This window comes from Anastrepha obliqua, chromosome 1, assembly GCF_027943255.1.
Source record: "Anastrepha obliqua isolate idAnaObli1 chromosome 1, idAnaObli1_1.0, whole genome shotgun sequence".
NCBI classification, from domain to species: Eukaryota; Metazoa; Arthropoda; class Insecta; order Diptera; family Tephritidae; genus Anastrepha; species Anastrepha obliqua.
In genome coordinates this window covers 79,521,822-79,548,457 of record NC_072892.1, presented here as the reverse complement: position 1 = coordinate 79,548,457, position 26,636 = coordinate 79,521,822, and the positions used below count along the sequence as shown (strand labels likewise).

The 26,636-nt window shown below is 33.6% G+C and overlaps 1 protein-coding gene across 1 annotated transcript in view; it reads right to left on the bottom strand.

The window, feature by feature from the left end:
- Positions 1-4,002: 4,002 nt before the first annotated feature.
- Positions 4,003-26,636, bottom strand: part of LOC129253416 (homeotic protein antennapedia) — a 106,211-nt gene continuing 83,577 nt past the window's right edge. The window contains exon 6 of the mRNA XM_054891781.1: positions 4,003-4,628. Within this exon, the coding sequence (XP_054747756.1) occupies positions 4,378-4,628 (251 nt within the window). The 3' untranslated portion in view covers positions 4,003-4,377. The remainder of the gene's footprint in view (positions 4,629-26,636) is intronic.

The window sequence follows — 26,636 nt, the reverse complement described above, 5'->3', positions numbered from 1 at the left end:
AATACTCTGTGCCAAAATTTATTTCTTTAAATATGTAAATACTATTTTATTATAAATTTTATAAATAAAAACAAAATCTCAGTATTATATTTTGTGTGCTTGTTCTCTTTTCACTTTACACTAAAAATAATATTTATTTATGTATTTACAACAAATATTTGATGACTTTCACAATTTAATAACTTTTTTTATATTTCCCTTCCTGTTTTATGTAATTAATTTTGTGTTTTTTTTTTTTTTGTCGTTTCACATTTAGCTTTATAAATATAGAGTGTATAGTAAATTAGTTTTGCTTGCATATTTGCATATCATAGTATATGCATTTTAATTTTATACAAATTGTTTTAGTTTTTTTCGCTTAAGACTGAGGCCAATTTTTTACGTATATTTGGATGAGTAATTTTTTGTGCATCTTTTTTTCAAAATGCACTCCGTTCCTAACTTACAAACATTAATGAGAAATAAAAAGTTCAAGCTGTTTAAGCGTTTGAGTTTTAGTAATGTGAATATTTAGGAATAATAATATTGATAATCGTTTCCCCAAAAAAGTATATTCAAATGAAACGAATTTTCGCGCTTCCACATGAAATTACATACAAATGTAATGCATGCAAATTTATTATGATCACATTGCACGATTTTCATTTCAACCGATCTTTTCGGCTATAATCAATGTTTTGTTTAGCTGTAAGTATGTATTTTTATGTGCTTTGTTACTATATTACACAGCATTTCGCCAATGTTCATGCCACTCAATAGAAGTATGCTTCAATGGTTGAGACATTAACCCATTTATGTTATGTATGCGAAAACTTGCAGTAGCCAAAATTTCGTTTAAATACAAGGAGAAGGAGAACTGAAAGTGAAAAGATTGTATGCATTTGCTACTTTTCAAACACAGTTTCTAAACATTTAATACACTACATTCCTATTTCTGCTTCTATTCTGACTTTGGCTTTGGTTTATCTTTAGGTGTTCATAAAATAGTTTATGGATTATTTTGCTGCTGCTGAATATCATTTAAATATTCACAATTCCTCATATTTATCCACATATTTATGTACCGTTAAATGTATGCTTTTATAAGTATCTATTATCTATGTATATGCGTATACATAAGGGCATTTGTTATATCAATTTTACTAATTCACATCGATGCATTACGTTTTAGCAAAGTGGATTTACTTTTACTGGTTTCACAATTTACAAGTGTAGTTTATGCTATAAAAATATTTACTTCATCCAAAACAAAATGTTGTGTCAATATGCACCTTAAGTAAAAACTTAATACTCTTGCTAATGAATTTCCCCCAATATTGCGAAGTGTATTTGACTATAAATATTTGAGTGAATTAAAAGTGCGCCAATTCGTTTTAAGGTTTTTGTTTATGTTTTCTTTTTTTCAATTTTGGTATACATGATATCCTCTCCTAATTCAATTTAAAAATATCGTATGTCTATGAAAAACATCGAACATGTTGCTCTGCTGTTGCCATCCAGTTCATGCGATTTTAAGATATATAAAATAAGAGAAAATTTACCAATTTTTGTTTTTGTTTTATATTTGCTTCTTTAATAAATACTTTCACAATATCTTTGCCATCGAACTAATTATTCAAGGTTTTTGTTAAATTAACTTCAACACTAATTTGGTGTAGCTTTCTTTACTTCTTAGTTTTAATATATTATTGTTTTAGTTAAGATGTACTTTTTATATATGTACACATGCAAATAATTATACATACATATAAGTATATCCAAGTATTAGGGCATAGGTGCAATACAGTAAGCCAGATAACCAAACCAGAGGATACTAAAACTGAATATGACTGACCGAAAAAGGGTTTGACAAGTTTTACTAAAAAAATAAAATAAAAAAATTAAAAAAAACTAGTTTTATTATTGAGATAAATCTGCTATTATTTCTTTCTTTCTCCATATTTCAGCAAAAAAACATGGGTTCGAGAAATAAAATAAAACTTAAATACAAAATACAGTTTCATATAAACAATTCACTAGTGAGAAACCAAAAATTCCATGTTATTTAAGGTATATAAAATGTACAACCTTGCTCAATTAAAAAAAATATTTAAAAAAAGAGTAGTAGTGGCCAGCAATGAATTTACAGTTAATGTTAGTGTTGCAAAGAACCCCGTTCTCTTTAATAAATCGACAGGTCTGGGCCATATAAGGCCAGGAAAACGGTTTCAGAAGATTCGAAGGACATTTTCAATTTTTTCTTTGATTTTTGCCTTTAACACTTATTGGAAAATGGGGCGTCAACGAAGTCAAGTGACCCGAAAATGGCCAGACTGGTCTAAAAAAACAATTAGTCCAAAAAACTGTTTCTAGCGATTTCAAGCAATTTTAGCGAGTTCGATAAAAAGAATCGCCTCAGCAGCGAAAACAACGAAAAAATTGTTTTTAAATGGAAACAGTACAAATTAAACCTTAACCTGGAAAAGCGTGTTTAAGTTTAATTACAATACAAATAAATATCTTTACTTTTTAAATAGTAAAAAGATGAAAAGAAATTGAATTTTTGTAAACACTTTTTAAAATCTTTTGCTAAGCTATTTCCATGAGGGCTATTTCAGCTGTCATTTTTTTGAGAACCGGCAACGATCGGAATACCCGGTTCTCCTTCGAACAGGACTGTACAGAACCGATTCTTCATACACTATGAATCGCACATCACTCGTATATGTTGTTGTATCAGTACTAAATATAACAAACAACTAATCATAAAATTATTTTATCCATCCTGCATTTTCGTTGCATGAAATGGAGCTTCAAATGAGCGCCAGAAACGATCCTGACTTTGTATTGCTTTAAATTTGTACAAAATCTTTTAACCGCTGTGTTATGAATCTTTTCAAACTTTTTGATGAAATAAAATTACGGCAATATTTCTTATGCACTTTTCAACAAAGCAACAAAAAATATTTGAATTTTTGCGTTACACTTTTTGTTTTTAAAAATAAAACTAAACAATAGAAATTAACAGTTAATTCTGCTTGTGACCTGGAAATTAGGTGCCAAAAAATTGAGGAAATTTTAAAACTTTTACTAGAAACCTGGTTTTTCTGCAGATGTTTGATTTGAGATACAGCTCAAAATTGTACGAGTAGTTACTGCAATTGCCCCACTTTAAGGAAAAATCAAAACTTTAATTTGCAAAATTTAGGAATGCCTTTCGATGTTGTTCAAAAATTTCTCTTGAATTCCCCAAAAGTTAGTGTTGCGTTAATCTCGCTTTGTTTTTATATTTTTCTTTATACATTTAACACTGCAAACATTCTTCAACTAAAATAAATTTATTTCAACTTTAGACTGTTGAATTTACGCATATACATATGTGTTGCTATATTTTATTCTAAATATATATGTATGTATACGTATTTAGAAAGTAATGTTTATTATGCTTTACAATGGTGTTTTTCATGTAATGAGTTTAATTTAAATATTTACTGTTTTCTCTTTTTTTAGCTCTTCTCCAGTTTTTCTCTTTTCTGTGCATTTATGTATATTAGTGTACTGCTAATATTTACCTTTATTTTTATTATTATTTTTATTGTTATTATTATTATCGTTTGCGTACATTTTTGTATATACTTTAGTTTATATTCAATAACTTATTTAAACTTGAGGTCACATGAGTTGGTTTTGTTGAGTTTATTTAATTACTTCAATTTTTAATTATTTACCCATTTATTTAATTATTTATGCAACTATTGATCCGGCTTATAGCAGCGTTCATCCTTTTTGCCCGCCTGCTACGTTTTACATTTTTGTATACACTACGAATTATCATTAAAATCAATTAAATAAAATAATAACAATTGTTCTTTAAGATTTAACTAAGTAAGTTTACAGCTTTGCAGAAATTATACAGAATTATTTTAATATTGTTTTTCCTTATAGTTATAAGAAATAAGTTTATAATTTTGATTTCCAGTTTTGTTCCAATAATTTTTTTTATTTTATAATTTCTCAACCCATTAAAGTTTTGTTTGATGTTTAATAAATTATTTGAGGTTTGAATTAAAACTTTTGAAACTTTAGACTACAAAACTATACTTTTAAAATGTTATACTTGTATGTGGGTAGCATGAACGTAATTGTCCAACAGAATAAACGATTAATATTACACGTCCATCCCTAGCCCGGGACACGCTCTATTTTCGTTGAAAAGATCTATCCGGCATCCTGCAATCATTCATACATTCATTAATCTGAATATGATAATTTTCCTTTGGATGCCACTTCGCCACATGAAGGACTGAGACCCTACTTAAAGTTGTTAGTGCAGTTTTTCACGTCCCCTTATGGAAGTGGATAAAGCGCGACTCGTCAGTTTCCCTCTTAATAAACGCCTTATTGCGGACTATTTGGCGGTGTGATCTCATCACCCTCACCACCCGAGCCTGGTTCGCCCTTCGTTTTATTCTCCTTTTTCCACTTCATTCGTCGATTCTGAAACCAGATCTTTATCTGTCGCTCCGTGAGACACAGCGCATGGGCAATCTCAATGCGTCGTCGTCGAGTCAAATAGCGATTGAAATGAAACTCTTTCTCCAGCTCCAACGTTTGGTAACGGGTGTATGTCTGGCGGCCACGTTTGCGTTCTGTTGAGTTAAGAAAACATTATGAAATATTTTTATTTTTTAAATTAGTTATAGTAAACTTGATAGATAACCGTAGAAACTAATGCATCACAATCTTGTATCCAAACAACAACAATCAAAATAACTCACCCATATAACCAAAATCAACCAAAATCTAATTTTCTACTACACAACAAGCAAACAAACTAAATTTTATTAAAGAAGCATAAAACTGGGCATGCCTCGTACGTGAAAACGCACTAACCAAAGACAGACGGTAGTGCGGTAAATGTAGTATCACTTTAGTTCGGCTGGACAAATTCTCTTCGGCTGTGTCTCTGTCTGGCATCGGACATGGGTAAGAAAGATCAAAAGGCGAAATTACCAAATCAGACTATTTGTAATTGTCAGTGTATCACCATGGTGCGAACTCACTTTTTCCAATTGCATTTTGTGTTGTTATTGTATATGATTATTGTAATATCATATTAAAATGTGTATGCATGTGTCTGTGTGCGATACGTTACATATTTGACTAGTGGTCGCTTAGAGCTCTTTGGATGAGTTTTAATCCACATAAGATTTTGGCCGGTCCATTGGTAACTCTAGTTGTCCACACTGCAAGGTCTACATATACATCCATACAAACGTTATAGATATTTACGTAGATGGCATCTTTTCTATGTACAAACTGTAGGTTGTGGTAGAGGCGGATGACACCGGCGACTACGAGGTAACTAATTATGCGTGGCAAAATGAATTCGTTTTTTCCTATTTTGGAAACCGACAGTGCGATGTCTCAGAACATAGCAACACGCAAGGAAATCAAAGACATTTCAACAAAAACAACAATAGCAATGCATAGCAAAACGCATACACGTTTGCCTCGCCGGTGTCGCTATTCAAGAACGAATGCACTTTGCCCAAACCACAGACAAGTGCGATCAATCAAGATTGGATGCATACAGTGATCGGCGCATACACGCGGCCCTATTCGCTCTCTGATTTGGACAATCGAAGGAGTAATGAAAATGTGAGTATGGGAATGTAGTTACAAATAAACGCAGTCGTTCACTTATTGCATGCGCTGAAACACTCCGCTATTGCCTGTACTTGTATAAAGTCTATAATATACATATGTATGATATGTACGTATTATTTAGTTTTCAACGCATATTTTGGCAGAAACTTTCCTTTGATGACTATAAAACAAAGACCTTGGAGTATTTATTAGGAATATTTTCGGAAGTGTCACATACAAATTTTGATTTTTATTTAATGACTTAGGGTAAATAAGAGGCTCGTCTCGCGAACAAACGCGCATTTAGAATTTGTAGCAAATTCAATTCATGCACATGGGTTTCGTCGGGTAAAAAACGGCCTATTTTCAATATTTTTTTTTCTATGTAAAAAATTATTTATTTAATTCAAACTTTTTTCTGTCTTATAGATACATATTTAAAGAATAATTTCTGAAATTTTCAAAACAAAAAAAAATTAAAACTCCTCCATTGTGACGTCATATCCGGTGACCCCTCGAAAAAAGGTGCGTCCGCGTTGTCAGCATAACTCCTGACAGGCTCATCAAAAATGAAAAAACCAAAATAAGTGCTTAAGCTAAGACCATAAACTCGTGCTTGAACGAAGGAAAGAAAAAAAAAAGTAAAAATTGGAATTTTGACAGACATTTTTGCAAAAAAATGAAAATTTCGGTCAAATTTGCTTGACATTTGTTTTTTTTAAATAATTGTTTTTATTAAAAAAAAACAAAATCCTTCGTTCAAGCACAAGGATATTATATTTCGAACACCTGTGTAAAATTTCATCAAGATCGGTTGAGTAGTTTTCGAGAGCATTTAACAATCGACTTTGAAAACACAGTTCCGAGAAAAACGCGTTTAAAGTTTTGAATAACAGTAAAAGTGGCTTGGAGCGCACACATTCCAAAGGCTGTATCTCCGAATTTATTATTGAAATCGACTTGAAAATTTAGGATAATAATCCTAAGATTTTGTAGAAATTAATAAGCCAAAAAAAAATAAATCGATTTTTTGAACCAACGAAACCCATGTAACCCCTTAAGTGCCTGCCCTCTCTCGACGGTACCGCAGGGCAAACTAAAGCTACAGAGGTGGTGTACTGTTTCGCAAGTCCAGTTTAGTAGGTAAATGCTGACTGTGCGAGGTCCCGAATGCGGTGCAGCTTTAGCGATCAGTATGAATCGTGCATGCCGTCTATGCTGACAGAGATTCCCCCTTCGAATAAAAACAAAAAAAAAAAAAACCTGCCCTCCCAACCTCATACTGATTTCTCGTACGTTTAAAAATGTAATTTAATATTTTTTATTTTATTTTGGTTTGCTTTGTTTTATTTTATTTTATTTTGTTTAACTTTATTTCGTTTAAATTATTTCAAATTTATTTTTATTCCTTTTTATTTTTTTATAAATTTATATGCCTTACACACATAAATACATATAAGTGGTAACATACATATTTAACCACATTCACATATGGCAGTCTGTTTTAACCGATTGGTCTTTGCTATGTTGCCTGGACATATGCAAAGTAATTAGTTTAATAATTTCCTTTCGGACAACAACACTCACAAATATAACAGCAAAACAAAGCACTTGTGATAAATCCATTACAAGAAATAGTAACGGGTCTTCACAGCTAGATAAATACAGTAAATTCCCTAATACGGGCAGGCCTTGTACCCGGGAAGCTTCAATGACTGAGCTAATTTCGTGCACACAGATTTTTAAATAATTTTTCCCCAGAAATAACATACCAATAACCGGACGCCCTAATAACTGAACGCAGACACTGTGTTTTAAACTATTCTGATCAAAAAATCACTCATAAACGGACAAAATTGAAAACAATCCCAAGCAAGCTTTGTTGCAAAAGTTTTTATTCGCACATAACAGCAGTAAACTGACCAGTTGGTCAAGTTAGAATACTAATTTTGTGATAGAATCCTTGTTTTTTTACCTTACCAAGTCACTTTTGACTTCCAACTGTCACTGCAGCCTCAGAGCTGTAAAAAAATATTAAAGTACTTAAAGCTTTCTCAAAACATATTGGGTTAAAGTAGAAGCAACAACAACTCAAGGCTGCCTTCGTAAAACAGGATTTTCGGCAATTAATGAGAGTCTTCCCCATTTTGATCCCGAATAAACATAATATTTCACTGATAATCTATGATAATTTTCAGAAAGGACTCGATTTGCCGAGTCTTCAGTCCTTTAAAGATTAAAGCGATATTATGGACAAAAGAAAGATCTAATAAAGAAACAAGTGAGCCCATAGCAACGTACTTTTAGCCATTAAAACCTGGTACGCGTTTGACACAATTTGTCAGAATCACTTTGTAGCGTTTAACACATCAAAAATATCAAGTCATATGAAATTAAAACAATTAATGTTTCAGCTATCAATTAGTATGAGATATCAGCAAAGTAGTACTGTATATTGTGCTTTATCTATATATGTAACAATAATATGTAGATACGTTGGCATATGAAATATTATTTTCTAAATATTCATAAACTCGTAAAATATATTAAATATATAAAAATAAACAAAAAAAGTTGGTCCATTAATCGGACAAAAGCACTACGAGAGCGAGTGTTCGCGTATGAAGGACTTCACTGTAATAATAATAATGAAATATTCAAGTAAAATGGTGGCCTAATCGGAATTTAATTACAATACGCTTACTTTCATATCAAAAAATTGCCCATTACTCCCAAGTGCGTGCGTGAGGTGCGTGCGCGTGTATGTTTCCGTTGCCTCTTTCACAAGTTATTTATTTTTTTACTGTTTTTTATTTCATTTTGATTATGGCGAAGCATTTTGCCTTTCGCTTCCTCAAATACATATGCAGTTATGGTCAGGTTGGTTGGCCATTGCAGAGACGCTATCTTAAGTAAGTGTATGTACTATAGTTATTGGTGTGTGCGCCGCTAATGCGTTTTTAATAATTTTCCGATGGAATGTACGTAGTTGGTATGTAGTTGCTGCCACTTAACTACACGACAGCCACCGAAACTCAACCTAACCTAGCCACAAGCAACCATTGCAACCACTATTGTTGCCACCTTTACTACAGCCGTCCTCTATCGGCTTAATCGCATTTATCACTTTGCCGCCAAAAGGCGTGAAAGAGCGAAGTAGAGCGACGTCGGACTATGGCGCCACCACGATCGTGGGCTTTTGACGAAATGTCAGAACGGTGTGCAAGCGTGCAGGGGCGGAGGTATCACCCATGCGCTTGCGTCAAATGGTGGCCATCTTTGAATCTGAGGTCATTAAACAGAAATTCAACCAAATTTATGAAAAATGTTTAATGAACAAGAAACTAAAGAGTATCAAATCAACAAAGTCTTGCCGACTGAAACTTTTGGTTTGGTATCGGTTTCCTGATTTTGTTGTGCCGCGGCTGGTGATATTTGAAGGATGTAATCGCTCATTGTGCACAATGTTGCCACTGCTGCAAGTGCCATAACGTATAAATTAATTTGCGAGGTGTATGTTACTTGCCACAATCAATCATACAAATAGTCAGATTTCCAACACTTTTAATAAAAAATTTCATTGCTGATGACTTAAAGTTCAAACCTAAAAAAACATAAAACTATCCCAATTTATCAGCATCAATAAAACTTGTGGATACTTAGCGGAATGCACAGCAAACTCAAGGGAGTGAGTGATATCCAAGCGCAAAAAACGCTCACTAGAGCCCGCAAAAAAGTGCCAGTAGAAGTAACAACACCGTTATCTCTATGGGGGGCATAAAAGCTGTTGGTTGGCGCTATTGCAGCTGCTTCTACATATTCTTCATTTATTAGCTGGTCGCTTTAGCACATAACTGGTCCAGCATCTTAAACGAGCAGCCAAGTAGATTTCCCGTTCTTTGCGCTTTTGGCTACTTGCGCGCGCACAAATCCATCCACGGCAAAGCGTAAAGCAAAGCACGAACCCAGCCAGGCGCGACCATTCAACTAAAATTGATGATGATTAACCATAACCGCCTCGAGTTATAGACTTGGCAGCAGTCGCGACGCAGCCTCGAAGACACAAGTATATTTATATTTTTTATTTGAAATGCAGCAATTCAAACCCTATTCACATGAATGCAAAATTTGGTATTGGCAACCAATACTTCCTATTTTAATAAAGGAACTAATTGCAACTAAGTGTGCGTAAAGGTGAGATTCAAAAGTGAAGAAGGCTAAATTTGGTTCGAACCAAACTTTATATACCGAATCTAAAAAAATGACAATTATAATTAGTAATATTTATTTATTTAATTTATTTATTAACATTTAAATTTTTTTTTGTAATTAAATTCGCTCATAGTTCTAGAAGTTGGAGTATTGAAAACATAATTTGTTTTAACCATCCTCAACTAGAAAATATTATGATTTCGTAAGCTTTGCTGAGAAACATTGAACTTCTTTCTCTCTAGTAAATATGGGGAGTCAATCGCCCTGATTATTAAATCGAAAATACAAGTGAGGGAGAGAATAGTCCTTCGTTTATCTAGCGAGTGTAGCTTTACGAGCAAGAACGGACTTTTATAAGACAGATTTGGATTGAAGAAATGCAAAGAATGCAAAACTTAACAGACAAAGACTTTCTGGACGCGTTCAATTCTATTAATATGACATACATAATACAGAATAAAATGGTGTATAATATTATATTTAAAATTCAAACTTCGAACGCATAAGAGAGATATATAACAGCTTTATAGTATATGGACCAACAATGTCGAAAAAAACAAGTACAGAATATGACTTTGCTTGCAATCGTGTAATTTAAATGGCTTTGAAACGAGAATCTAAAGTGAAATACCACCCCACGACCAATAATTTCACTTAGATTGGATAATGTAGAACCATCAATATGGTAGGAAAAATGTATAGAACACCAAGATTTAGAATAAGGGAAATGAAATCACATAAGCAAGAGCATTATATTTAAAATTAACTAATTTCTTTTACACAAAGCAATGAAGATTTATAGAGCCTGCAGTACTTGCAATTACTGAGTATATCTTTAAATCATCAGCATACAAAAGGCAATTTGTGTTACTAAAACAACTGGGAATGTTATTAGCAAAAATTATGAAAAGAACATAGAGGTCCGCTACACTTCTCTGGGAGACGCGAGAGGTATTAATGAGACAAATTAATTACGCTCCAACAACATTAAAAACATATTTCCCAGGAGAGAGGATGTAATCCATTTTAAAGGAGTGGAATGAAATCCTATAGCCCTGCGTGTTTTTGAAACGTCCGTGTACATAGGGGCAACTTGAATTCGATTTTGATTAGAAGATATACAATATTCATTAATATAGATATATGATCTATGTTTCTTAAAAACGTGCACAGGCTTGCTTCATGCACGGAGATTCAAACCTACGCATTCCCAAATGGTAGTCAAGCACCAAGCTATGCGCATACGGCAGCCGCACTTATCACAAAAACTTATGACATTTCGACCCCAGTAAATAAGGAATCCCAATGTGGAGGGTGAACTGCTAAATTAATTATATCAAATTCAAAACTTTTAAAATAAAAACTAGTAGTCTCATTACCACAATAAAAGGCCTTAAACTCATAGAATTCTACCATACATGAATGAAAATGAATGATAAGCGGTACATGGTGTAGACTAGGAGTAGACAGAGAGTCTAGGCGTTCTAGTAAAGAAAATTAATATATAGTACATTTTCCTTAACAAAAATAATTTCCAGAGTTCGAGAAAGACTATTCGAAAAATTATTTATCTGAACTAGTCCAAACTTAAAAATTTATCAATCAAAAAGGATTCAGATATACTACGCTCATTAGTGGAACATAACGCAGAACTGTCGTCTATACTTTACCACTCAATATTACTAGGATTGAAGTCACCCAGAACACAGAAGTTACTATTATCGGATGCTAAAGCAAGAACATTATCCTCGTGCGTTTTATACGCTGTATCTGTACTTGATGGTATTAATATATAAAAAGTGGACGTAGTTTCTATCCGAGATCAATAATAATTATGTCGGATCTAAATGAGGTGGGCTATAATGCATGCTTTTTCTTAATTGGCGCTATAACCGCTTACGCGATTTTGGCCGAGCTTAACAAAGCGCACCAGTCGTTTCTTTCTCGTGCTAACCGGCGCCAGTTGGACACACCAAGTGAAGCCCAGTCCTTCTCCATCCGATCTTTCCAACGCAGAGGAGGCCTTCCTCTTCCTCTGCTACCACCAGCTGGTACCGCATCGAATACTTTCAGAGCCGGAACGTTTGTATCCATTCGGACGACATGACCCCGCCAACGTAGCCGCTGGATCTTTATTCGCTGTGCTATGTCTATGTCGTCGTAAAGCTTATACAGCTCATCGTTCCGATGCCTGCGATATTCGCCGCTGCCAACGTGCAAAGGTCCAAAAATCTTACGCAGAATTTTTCTCTCAAACACTCCAAGCGTCGCTTTATCGGATGTTGTCATCGTCCAAGCTTCTGCGCCATACGTTAGGACGGGCATGATGAGAGTCTTTTAGAGTGTTAGTTTTGTGGGCTATAATGCATAGGGCGAGTTTTATTAAGTCGTTATGGAGATGCAGACATTTCCCTAAGATTTTACTTGCATCATATTTTTGGTTTTGCACTTGCATCAAATTTGAGTAAATTTGTATCATTAATAACAAAGATATCTCATTTTCTGCTTTTTCTGAAAATTAACTTTACACGTTAGGTAGGTGTAGGTAATGACTTATTTGCAAAATCAACCTACCTTGGATAAGATACGTGTACTACGTTTCATAACATACCATATCAAAAATAAAAATAATAATTTTAGCTGGAGTTGCCGGGCGCACGCACTGACGTATGGACAACTATGGCCAAATCGGCTCCTCTCATCACTCTGAGCATTTGGTTTATATATTATATGTTTCTATATCCACCTCCATTTTTTATGCTGTTGCATCTAACTGTTATGTGAACAAAATTATAAAGCTCTTGTGCATAAGTGCACGGGTATACAAATTGTTCGATATCTACTTACAAAACATAAAAACGTAGATTTCTTTATTGAAGTCAAACCCAAATTTTCCAAACATCCGAAGCACTGCGTGGTCTTATAAGCATTTCGGACTTCTGTAAAGCCCTAAAGCTGCTCCAGAGTTCACAAAAGTATGCAGATTTTGCCTTGAGTAAATTCTTTCTATCGTCATACTCGCACGTAATGAATGAATCCGTTAACTTCCCGCTCTAATATTTAATATTTTTCTTTTTTGTGTGTTTAGCCTTGCAACGGTTCGAGAAATGTCGCTTATGCAGACGTCTCAATTTTCCTTTCCAATTTCATTCACCTAAATGACACTGACAATTATAATACTCCAAATAATTTTCGAGCTTGCTGTCATTAACCACCACCCAAAATATAAATACCGCTGCGGTAATTTGAATAATTACAGTTTTTAATTTTTTTCATTGCAAATGCACGCAGTGGATATGGCAAGGTATTAGACGAGAAGGAGTGAACAATGGGGGAGGTTGTCATTAGTGCGTGGAAATGTCATTGCGGTGACGTTTTTTTACCAAATTGTGTAGCCGCCATCACAAATAGACAAAGCTCGTTTTTATATCTCATCTAATCGGAATTGCTTTATGCACTGTAACTCAGCGAGAGTGACTGCATAAGAAGGTCAAACGCTTAAATATTTATATGTACATACATATATAATAATTTAAACTAAAATCATATCTAGCAAAAACGTTTGATGTTAAATTTCATCTGCAAATGACAAGACTCTATTTGGGAGTTGCATAGATCAAAGCTTCTCAACCATTCACTGTCCAGTTGCAAAGGTGGGCAATTCGTTGCTAACACTACTATAATATTTGATTTCTATTTTTTTTGTGTACAACAGCGCAATTTACTGTAATTTCGTAATATTTTGATTTCATTTAATTACTGCATTCAAGCATAAAGAAAAACTTACAAATGGGGGCTTGATTTGATTTTAATTGCTCTGCTTGCACTCACATTCACACACCTAAATTAGATATCTCCACCTCTGACCTCAAGATATGTATGCAAATGTAGGGAAAGTGTATGCGTACATACATATACACACTTACATGGATATGACTACCTAAACCATACGAAGATATAGTAGGCATAAAAATATATTTGTAAACTGTGAGTTTTAGATTCATAGAAAATGGCTTTGATGTAATTTAAAATTTTTGTAAAAGAATGTATCTGAAATATTCTTATTTCTGAAAAAAGTGAAGTAATATAATATATCTGACCTGGTCTATGAAAAGGTACCTTACGTGTCAAAAAATCATTTTTCACTTTTTTGTTGATTCGAATAGTGTGTGGAAGGCTCTTTAAAATGGTGAAAACCAGAAAGTCATAATTTGTTTAAAAGTTTGTTAAAAGTAAAAAAAAAAGAAAATTTCGTATTTGTACTTTTCTTTTTTTTTACTTTTAACAAACTTTTAAACAAATTATGACTTTCTGGTTTTCACCATTTTAAAGAGCCTTCCACACACTATTCGAATCAACAAAAAAGTGAAAAATGAATTTACAAAAGTTAACTTATTTTTTAAAACGACTTCTGCGATTTGCATTAACTTTTTCTTATTTATTTATATATAATATAAAAAAACGTTTTTCACTACTTTTGTGACTTTATTGATACTGTGATCTATGCTGAAGAAAATAAGCCAAACCGGATTGAAAAATATTAATATTTAAAAAAGTTACAAGGGTTTTTAGAAGTTTAAACTTTAACTGCTGTTTTCTCGAAAACTTTTTTTCGCACGTAAGGTACCTTTTCGTAGAGCAGGTCACATATATACATTAGGACGGGCCAATTTGTATAAAACTATTTTTTTTCTTTTGTTAAAGTCCACTAGCGCATACCTCGAAAGTCAATTGTGATCTCACACAATTCATGCTCAAGCTTTTTCAGAAAAAATATATTATAGTTCATTGCATAAAAAACACAAAAAAATTCTATGTTCCGCGAAATCCTCAAAAATTTCATAAATTTAAAAATTAGCACAAAAATTGTAATTAGGTTTTTTTATTGGTTTTAGTCCGATTGCTTTTTTCGTATGTGCAGATATGCAGGTTTATAGCTCATTCAATTTAAGTGAAAGTTTAAGATCGCTTAAAAATCGCGTTGCTTTTAGATAATTTTTTTTTTTTTTTACATACGATGTTGAAAATCTTTTTTATATAAAGCACAATTTCGAAACTCTTTCATATAAAAGAAAATGCTAACCCCACCCCCTATTCCAAAAATATATTGTTGGTACCTATTTTTATTTGAAGAATGGCAAATTGGCGCGACAAAGCAAATTATGTTTAGTTTTTGAATATGAATATGAGGAAAAGGGACTACATGTAATTTTTTATGTTCACATCAAATTAAACTAGCAAAAATATTATTTTTTACATTTATCGCCATGTGACGTTTCTTTGAATAAAGAATAGACTAAAAAATAAGTTATCATAAGTAAAAGTTTGTATTAAAACAAAATAGCATTCGTATTGCGTTATTAATTAAATATATATGCTAATAAAATTCGTAGTGGACCTTTTTATAATTCTGTGTAAAATTCCGAATCTGCTACGAACGATGTCGACAAATCAATTACCCGCCCTAATGTACATATTGTATATGCATACTTAGTACATATGTACACATAGGTGTTCATGTATACGTACTAAAAGTTATATCTACTCAATCAAAGCTACAACGCTGTGGGTCGGTCGCACAGTATTGGCCGGTGGGGAAAATTGCCCATTGAAAGCACCTGTGGTGGTCAAATTACTGAAACCGCTTGTCATCCATACCGGCTGAGGACATTGCCGTAATATATTGCACCAGCAAAAACTAAATTCCTTAAGCTTGAAGCATTCGAAGAAAAATTGTTCAAGTACAACATGGATGAAAAAACTTCAAAGCGAAAATGTTTTTTTAATTGCGGAAATTACGGGAACCTACACATGGCACGTTGCGCTTATTAGTGCCACGTAGTATACAATGGATGTGTAAGTATGTATCTACTAGAAGTGTTTGTTGATTTGCACACTTATTCAATCCGGCCGCGTGTAGTTTGTTCGTTGTTCGCTCAGAAAGTTATTTATGTTTATAAATTTATTAATTCTCACAAAAAAGTGTGTTCGTGTGTGGTATTTTTAATGTCATCAAGTCCACGCTGAAAAGCACCAGCTCATCATTAAATGACGCAGCGAACCAGCCTGTAGAGAGAAATGTAAAGAATCTCAGAATCGCAATGGTGCAATTGGTTAATTTAAGGTGTCTAACTTTACGCAAATGAGTGTTTTAAATAAGCAGAAATATTTATGGAAAACTGCCAAAATAGTCATAAAATTCATTCGTAGCAAGATGGAGAGGATCTCCTTTTATAAATTATTATGGTAGTGTACACAAAATATGAGGTTTATAATTATAATTATATAATTATATACATATATATTTCCGCGATTAGCATTTAAAAGTCAAAGTATTTATAAAGTACTAAAATAAATTCAACTTCATTGCAATTATAGAAAATCTCATTTCGTGGTCAATTGATATGAAATCGCCATACTTTTTCACTTGCCAACCGTGGCACCACCAACTTAGAATTACTTACAAACAAATTGAAACTCAAAGTATCAAAAATGGAAATGAAATTGGCCGCTGGATAGGGCGAGACACAAGACAGAGCCGACTGATACAAAGCCTCATGACAGACGAACGGTCAGACTCTAGGTGCAACACATATGAACGAGAAGAATTAACGCAACGTTGCCGCATTATATTATTTCTGAGCTCAACTGAATGCAAGGAACCAAATGTTCGAGCAACGCAACGGGATATTGGACATGGAAGAGGGAAGATGGCTTCGCATGGCATGTTTTAGTCAGCTGTCAAATATTTTGATATGGGTCCGGGGTTACAAATATACTCGAACCATTTTTACACATGGACGTTTGCACAAACATTCCATATATATAAATAGTCATATGCACAAACACACATGGCGCATGAATACATATGAATACACATGAATTAAAAAAGTATCTCTTATGAATTTTTGTCTCTATTTGTTGCCTATTTACTGACTGCATTCATTCACTGTATGTACACGCATGAATGCATACATATATACAAATCGTATCCTATATATAATATATATATATATATATATATATATATATATATATATATATATATATATATATATGTATATATATACATATATAGTACATGCATACGTATTCTTCAGACATTCCAACGCTCCAGTCGCACTCGCTCGTTGGCGGCTAATGAATCGACTTTACCCCTTTTTCCGTTTTCTTCTCCCCGTACCACTATTTCGACTATTCAGCATGTGAAATTCGTATAGTTGTGGCCGATAACTGAGTTATATTATAATTTGGATATCATTTGGTTATCTGACTTCAACATTTTTGAAAGGCGGCATTTGTAATGGTGTTAACGCGGCTTCGCTGATGAGTAAGGCCACGGATGGAAGAAAACAGCGGTAGGGAAAACATAGAGTTGAGCTGGGCAGTGCTGCTGTCATTTATTTGTTTGTGTGTGTGTGTGTGTGTGTGTGTGCTTCAATATCCTTTCATGGTATTTAGTTATTCATTTCATTTTGTTTTTATTTTTATTTTTTTATTCGACTGACTTGTTAACCCTCTTAAGTGCTTAACAAATCCCAAATTAAAATGGTAACAACCAACAAAAAAAAAAAAAAAACTGAAACTTAACAAAATACAACGAGAACTAAATGGGGAGAAAAATGTTGCATTATCCCTTGAGATTAAACCCAACTAGAGGGGATAAGAATTAAAAATGACCTGTTGGCTATGGGTTTAATTGTTATTTCTAATATTTACCAACAGAAAATACACCAAAAATACAAATTAATGAACACAAAAAAGTAAAAAATTGTCAGTTAAAGAAGAAGAAAATTAAAGTTTAAGCCTTAAAAACACATTTCCTTTATTATTTACATTCGTTTGTAAATTTTTTTCATTTTTATGCAAGTGCGCTGTACATATATGTACAATAAAATATAGTACACATATAATAAGAATTATGGAAAAAGGCACTACTGATTTGATGAACAACAATTTTTTGTTTAGTTAATTAAGAACAAAGGCATGCTTTGCTTCTGGAGATTTGATGACCACAGGAAATTTCCACCATTTTTCAAACGGTTACTTACAAACTCCACATTCAACACGTCAGAGTTTGTAACGACTGTCAAAGTCCACCACCGTAGCTGATTGGTCATACGTCCCAACAGCAGCGACGCCGCTATCAAGTTATCAAATAATTTTTGCATTTGCAAACCTCAGTACGAGTATAACTTTTTTTCTTGCTGGATGTAAGCTGAGAAAAATAGAGGAGCATCAGACATCAGGCATGTGAGAGTCAGTGTGAAAATTAAAAAATATTAATATTCCACAATTTTGATGGAAACTTTGTTGCTGGTGTAAATTCGAAAATAAAATGTATACTTTTTTGTTAGCTGTCGGTGGGTTAGGTGGTCTCTTCGTTGTGTGGTTGACATTTAGTTGAACGAAATGGAGTAAAGGCCAGTTAGCCGCCATTTATGTGTCTATGGGGATTCTTCTACTTTCGTTTATATGTATACCATATTCCACTTCGCCCACGGAGTGAAATATAAACATTCACATACATACATGTACCTGAGTGTAGCTTTCGATTTATTCTAAATGAAATTCAGCCACAGTATCAAATGAAAATATTTGAAAAATTTTGGGTTGCCATACACTGGGGAATCACATTGCAAAATTTTATTGAAATTTCAGTTGTAAACTTACACTCATGCCATGGCATGTCACTCTACATACATACAAAGCTGCCATAAGACATACAATACTGGACACTTTCAAGATTTGTTTCGATAATACTCAAGTGGTATTGGTAAAAATGCTCAGTTGTGTAAAATATCTGATAACAAAGTCGAACTTCAAACCATTATGCGTTCTATGCCTTTTGATATTAGTTTTATCGACCCATATTCAATTGTATTGTGCTCAAGAAAAATCTCTATTAAGCCTCCTAAATTGCGGTCGCCTGCCCACGCCTGCCAATATTTCATCACAAGAAAAAAGAAACGAAAAGGACATTAGGCAGCATGCAGCAGCTGTCAAACAACGCTTGAGTTCATATCACATCAGCTAAACTTCTTTCATTGTGGTATGAATAATTTGGGTAATCTTTCAAAGCTCACAAAATAATACAAAACAAAAACTCATAAAAAAACAAAAAAAAAAATCAGCCGCGCAATACAAACAAACAAGTTAAGTAAAGCACAACAGGAAAGCAATGCGGTTGGGATAGAAAATCATACTCACTCACACAGAGAATCATATGCATACCGACATGACCATCACTCACTAGACCGAGTGAGGGCAGAAACATAACAAAAATAAAAGCTCCTCAACATTCCCAAAGGACATTGGACGAATGTTGCGTTGCATAAAAAACCAACTTCACTTTGTATTGTGGTTGTTTTACCGCTCTTTGTACATATTGTAACTGCAGCCACTCGTTTACTGCTCAAAGTCCTTTCCCTTCCTCACAGCTTCAGCATTGCCTTCGGCGCTTTGCGTTAAATTTCCGCACCATATGAAAATCCAAAAGTTCCTGCGACTGTTTTTTCGATACCAATCCTGCTGTCGTCCACTTCATTTCCAGAAGCCTCGGGAATGTGGCTAACGGCCAGCAAACCAATATCGTATGCGGGGCGAGTAGTGGACAAAAGTTTTTCGTTTGAATTTATTTAAAAAATCTTCACGCATCTTGCAAATTATCTTTTGATCCGCACACTTAAGTGTCAAACGGAAACGGAAGCGCAAAAAATGGATAGACGAAAAAATAAAACAGAAAAAGATGCGAAAAAAAGTTTTAAGCATATTTTGTTGTTGGTGTTTTTTTTTCTACTTTTAATGTGTACATCATTCTTTTTTATTGGTGCCTTTGGCGTTAATGCTCGAAGAGCTGTCATCAGCTGGGTGTTTGGGTTTCCTTAGTTTTTTATGTTTTATCAAACAACCCCGAAAGTTATTAATAAGCCGGGAAAATATTGACAGCAACCACAGAAATTATTGGATACAGTATTGATTGAATTGGTTGTTTTAAGCCAATGGTGGCGATATATAAAATTATCGAAATAACCAAAAAGTGAATATTTCATCGAATAAAAAAATATACATATAATATCGTCGTCCCCCTCGTACCAGAACCCCCATGTACATGAATGCGTGAGAATGAAAATGTTGAGAAATCAAGTTTGAAAGTTTATTGTCCTATGAAAATTAGAAGTTTTGGTTTCTGATATAAAAATTATTTGTCCTTTCCTTGTACACGTGGCGTTCTAGGTTTTGGTATAACATAGAAAATCCAAAGGTTAATCAAGTAAACCCACTAACTCAGATCGGAAAATTTGTATCGCAGTTTGTTTATAAATAACTAGCAAATACACGACTTTTGTTGTTACGTCGGAAACAATAAACTGTTTGATATATTTTGTCCAATTCTTATGAAAAATTCTCACATTAGAACCATAAAAGCACAACTATAATTTGAACGGCAACCTTGGCATGAACTCAAGCAGGCTCCATTTACTAATACGAGTACCTACAAATAAAGGTTTGGTTTTCGGGTGCAAAATAAATTAATATTTTAGGCTTAATATTATAGGTTTGCAATTGTTTATTTACAAAAAGTACACGCATAATGTTCTAAAAAACTTGTAATAAAACAAAAAAATAGTTTTTAATGAAAACAAATGCAATCTAAATCACAATGGAAGTGAATTCGGAGTGAATTTTTAGATACCTTTCGGGGTATTATAATTTGTATATTTAGCTTTAATCCCTGGTTCAATTTCTCATATTGAACTTAGGTGGCAACATCGATAAAATTAAATCTAAATATCCTGTTACATGAAAACCATATTGCATATTCCTCTTTAGCTCTAGAACTATGTGAAATAATGTTATTAAAAAAGGTGGTAGCCGCTTTAAGTATTTTGGTCATGAAATCTTTTAAAATATATTTTGTTGAATACCCATATTATTTTCCCATATCAATTTCTCATATTGATATTAAGTGCGACCCAGGTAAAATTAAATCTTAATATTCTGTGAAATGTATATTGCATATAGCCCTTAAGCTACTGAACTATTTGAAAGCGTTTTTAGCTCAAGTTAATGATATTAAAAAAGAGAACTCCTTAAAGCTTTTTGCAATACAATTTTTTAAAATACCTTTTGTTGGATACTCATATTGTAGTAACAATATCAGTCTCATTTTAGTGCTCTCAGGACCACTCTTTTACGTATATCTGCAACACTTTTTGAAACATAGCCTATCCAAGAGCTGAGCGAAAAAAACATTCTAGCAAAGCCTCAAATCGCGCCCTTACACTTCTTCTTATTTCCCGAGATGAGGCAAGACTACTGTGAAGTCGAATAATAAAATTTTACTTGTAGCAAAATTGCTTGGGTTATATTGACATATTTCCTGAATTTAATTGTTACACATTGAAGTACTCCAAAAGTAAAATGCGCCAGTCTCCAAAAACCAAATTGCGAAGACATCTTTAATTAAGAAATTAAAATCTTAATAGTCATGCCCTCCATAAAAATTTTAATACCAAAATCTGGTATTCATCTAAATTTATTTATCATTGGCCTACTAATTATTTCCACAGTAACCTACTTTAGTCAACTAAACTGCGGTCTTGACATCAACCAAGAAAGCTATTGATATGAAAATTAAAGCGAAACTATATTAACCCTTTTATTACGTGTTCTTGGCCAATTCAACATCTTTCTTATTTATGTTCCAAGATATCGATATTCTGTATCGCAAACAAAATAATTGCATTGATAAATCCATCGTATGCTGTGACTATTTTTCAAAGTTGTGTAAATTATTTTGTGAAAATGAAAGAAAATATACATATACAAAGAGTATAATTACAAAAAAAGATTCGTGCACGTTACTTAAGAAGTTTGCGGTATGCCAATGACCCATTTTAGTTGAGTGATAACGCGTTTATGCAAAATGTTCTTTCAATCTGCGAAATATTGCGGCGTCTCGTTGATGCATGATTATCGAAAAACTTGCCACCAACTATAAGAGTTCTGATTGAGTTTAACTTTCTGGAGCACAACCACTACTAAAAATGTGTAGGTAACAAATTCAATTTGCCCGTAAGCCAGCCGTCCCTTTCAAGAAGTTTGCGGGCTTTGGTAAAGAAAACAAACCTTCCCTGTTTGAATGAGAAAGAAAATTTTATAAAATCAGGGTATGCACATGTATGTTCGTATATTTAAAGGAAAATGCGTTCCAGCTTAACTCGATTATATTTAGATTTATTTGAGGTTTGCACATCCACCTCCAAATATTGTTGAATGCTAATTTATATTTAGATAGGAAGGGGTTGAAAGCATTCATGTCTAAGCAGTAAGTTTTGCTATGTATGAGCAATACAATTCACAATGGCTTTGTATTACATCTCAAGCTTTGAGATTTGTCAATATTTGCACAGAATAACAAGATGCTGTAGGAGGAGAGTCTTAGCTACTAGCACTTTTCATAATATAATAAAGTTATTCCTAATTATATTTCTAATAAATAAATAAATACAAAAAAATACATTTTGCGTGAGAAAAATCTTTCTGCACAGGATACAGGTGTAAATATACCTATAATAAAGATTCTTCTTGCATATAAACTAATGAATTGTGCGAAAGACTGAATACTGAAATATACATATACATATATAAATATATCAGAATAGGAGTTCTTAAATTAAAAACAAAAAATTGTTGATTATAAAATTGCTGAACCTTTAAAAACAAATTTCATTGTATCATTAAAGGTCTTAAGTGAGCGCCAAGCCGAAACGCCATGAACAACACATTCCATTACAACGAATTGTATTGTATATGAATTAAACTTTTCATTTTTTATATAAAACTAAAATTATTTAAGCAATTTCCATTGAACTTTTACTAATTCTATACATTTTACTCTTTCAGTAGTCAGCCAATTTAATTTAAACACTTACCCACCCAGCACCCACCAAAAGACGCTTTTCAAATTCACAATTCTCACAATCCACTTAGCCACACATATACATACATACAATAGCAGCGGAGCGTCGTTGTTGGCATCAAGTTAGCTTCCGGGGCTCTTCCGCTCTAGTCTAAGGACCTTAGACAGCATTTATAAGCTTGCAATCGCCCACTTAAGTAGTTCCTGTCTGAGCTGTCCTGTCTTGCAGCACGTTTTGCAACGCCGCCTCTCGCCCGAGGTACAAAACACACAACTTGAAACTCGCATCTCGAAAAGTAGTTTACCAAAATCCTCAACTTAACAAAATGCTCAATGCAGAACTCCAGATAATAAAATGTAAAAAAGAAAGCGAAAAGAGAATGCAAACAATATCAAAGTAATCGTAAGAAAATTCAAGCGGGGGCATGTTGGTGGAAATCGCTGAAAAGTTTAAGTAAAAGAGGAAAGCAAAGGATTTACTGGCAAAAGTACTGTAGGAGCGGCAATAACAATAACCCACGTTGCACTCTCCGTGTGGCTGAATGTTTCTACAAGTATTCGGAGGTGATCATTGTTTTTCGTTTAGTCTTTTCAGTTTTCCATTTCTTTGTTGCAATGAACTTTGTAACTTATATGAGACTTCATAAGGATACAAAGCAATGCACCTACAGGCATTAAATATACGAGTAAATATGTAGAAGCAATGCATTTCGACTGTGTGAGTAGGTGAATCTGAGAAAATGTGTTTTGGAGTAGTTGGATAGTGGAAGGCTTTGGGGCCATTACACGTCTGAAGCTTCAAACTATTTTCAGCAGAGTGTAATGCGAGTTACGTATTTTTACTACAATATTTTGCGGTGGGTAAGATTCTTATGCGTGGCGATTTTAGTACATTCGTGAATTCGCTTTGATGGACAGTAATTTCGATCTACTACCCTGAAAATGATGTCAATTAAAATCAAATTAAATATCGTGAATTACAGGAAGGACTACAAAGCGCATATGAAAATATGTAAAAAGTTAAGTGCAATATTTACTATCAAAAAAATATAGAATAATAGAAAAAAATATATTGTCGAAAAATCTGAAACTAATTTCTTGTCATTATGGGGGTTATTGAGCGAAAAATTTGAGCTAAACCAATTTATGTCTCACAAACATAAAAAGTCTTAACAAATGAATGAATTTGTAAATGAGAAAATTCGAATTTGCTATAAAGCGGTAAAAATGTACCCTACGTCAAATGCTACTGGCAAATAAGATATCTATGAAAAATCAAAATCCAGCCGCTAGCAATTCAGCTGAACAGCAGTAAAAGGTGAAGATAGCCACTTGTTGCGAAAATTTGTTGAATGTCGCTAAAATTTATGACCCAAGCGCAGCAGCAGCAGCAGCAGCGGCAACACCTCGCAGCCAAAGGATATACTGCATATGTATGTATGTATGAAAATGTTTCGCTGTGGCCAAAGTCGCAGCTACTGCTTTTGACTGTGTGGAATCAGCAAAATATGGTCGGAAACGGAAGGATAAACGAATGTACAGACGGAGAAACGAATGAAGTTTTGTTGTTTCGTTGGTGAAGTGGATTTTATTTATAGCTAAATTATCAGAAATGATCACAATCAGCGCCACAATATGCAACCTGCCAACAAACAACGACAACGACAACGACAACGACAACTACAATCATGGTTATGTAAATATATAAACAAATAAATAAAAGAAGTATGTTTATTTTTAATTTTTTTCTGTCACTGCACAATTACACAAATCGAAGTATTTATGTATATAACCACAAGAATTGCATACAAATCGCACAGATTCCTAATTTCAAATTAATTTAACATTTTTATCCTGCTGAAGTATGATTCAAATAGAAACTACAAAACCGCTGTTTTTGTCCAACGAAATAGCCAACAAGTTAAAATATCAAAACAACATTAACCAAACAATGCACGCGCATAATCCTGCAACCAAACTGCCGCCACTAACTCTTTGCCACCTTTCGCCTTGTAGCTGGTTAAGGCAACAATGGTCATGCAAAGCAATGCTATTTATCTCACGCATAGCAGACAATGGATATGCCAAAGCTGTGTTTATTGTTATTGGTGTTGTTGCGGTCATGAGTTTTACATCTTAATTGAAGACGCTTTCGCACCTTTTGCCCGACTACTCCCCACAATCAGAAGGGAACGGCTCAGAAATGGAAACAAACAATTTAAGATACAGTTTCAAATGTTCATGCACAGGCCGGAAGTCGTGATAGAATATGCAACAACAAATACAAAAACTACATTTACAAAAGTTCATTGAATGTACTCTGAGATTTTTGGTTTAGTGCAACAGCTTGACTAAGATGAGTCACGAATTCAGTTAGCCAACTTACATATAAAAACAGTGTGGGTATAATACAATTTATAGGACAGCTATTTGCGATGTGAAAGGATCAGATGCACATTGAAATTTGTTTGCTTCTTTTTTGCTTATTTGTTGATGCCACATCATTTTCCTTAATGCGCAAATGATTAAGTGGTGGCCAAAGTGTTAAGTGTTAAGTAGGAGTGCAAAGTGGATTAGAGTAAGCAAAATATTAAATATTAAATTTAACAACAAAATAATATTGAATTGCTCATCAGGTAGAGTGTGGAACTGCGTAGCTCAAACCGCCAAAATTTTTAAATTTAAATAAAACAAACGTAGTATGAAATTATTTCTAACATTACATTAACGACTTTGACACACATTTTACAAAAAAATTTAAACATCAAAATACCTCGACGAAATTCTTAAATTCAAGTAAGCAGCGTACATAAAAAAATTTAGTGTTATTTTTCATCAGAAAAATACGAAACAATTTTTTTTATACATATGTATTTCTGATATTCCAAAAAGTTGACGCAAGAAACGAAAATTCAGGTATCGGAGTTTTTAAAAAAAGTTCGTACTTTGACGCCTTCCATCAGCGGTTGCAGATAATTGTTACCTTCTCGCCTGATTGTTTCCATTTCTGGCGAAACAAATTTTCATTCTTAGCCAATTTTTTTGTGAATTTAAAATTGCATTTAACCATTGCACCGTATCGCTCTATGGAACTTATTCCTGGACAATATGGTGAATTGCTCTGTTTGGTAACAATTTGCATGTCCTTGCCTTTGTACCAAGGAATTAATTTTTAGCGAGATCAGGTCAAAAGAAAAAAAGAAGCACTGCGCTGCTTTAAAAATGGAATCAGTATAGCAAAAATGTTACTTCTTTTCCCACATAAGGAAATCGCTTGCCAAATCAAAAAAATATTTGTATACTTTGATTGATTTTGTATTCTTAGCTTCTTATTCACTTAGGCTTTACTCTCCGCGACAAAGAACTGTTGACCAGGTAATTGCCTAAATTGTTGTTTATTATGCAACAGTCAAATTTCGTACGGATGGGGGGCCCGAGTTTTGGCTTATGTTTCCTTTTCTTCATTGTTATCGGAGCTTCTTGTACCTTCAATGACTTCAACTGAATATTTTTGAGCATAACTTGGCGAATTGAAGACACGTTCGAGTTCCTCTTCAAATGTGCTTTCACTAATCTCAGGAGATTTTTACCCACTAGACCACTGGACCACTCCTTCGGCCAAAACCTTTTACCCATTGAACACAAATATCTGCTTTCTTTCGCTTAAGTACTCTTTTTCACTCAATTACTCTTTTTGCCAACATGGTATCATTCGCGTTTGCTACGTTTTTACGTTAATGTTGGATTATCGAGTAAAGTGAGCAAAACTTTTTTTTTCTTATTTCGAGTTCAGTTACCGCCATTCTTTAAACCGTTTTTGAGAAAGTAAAAAATGGACCTGCGCCATTGTGAATATTTCCATTTTGCGGAA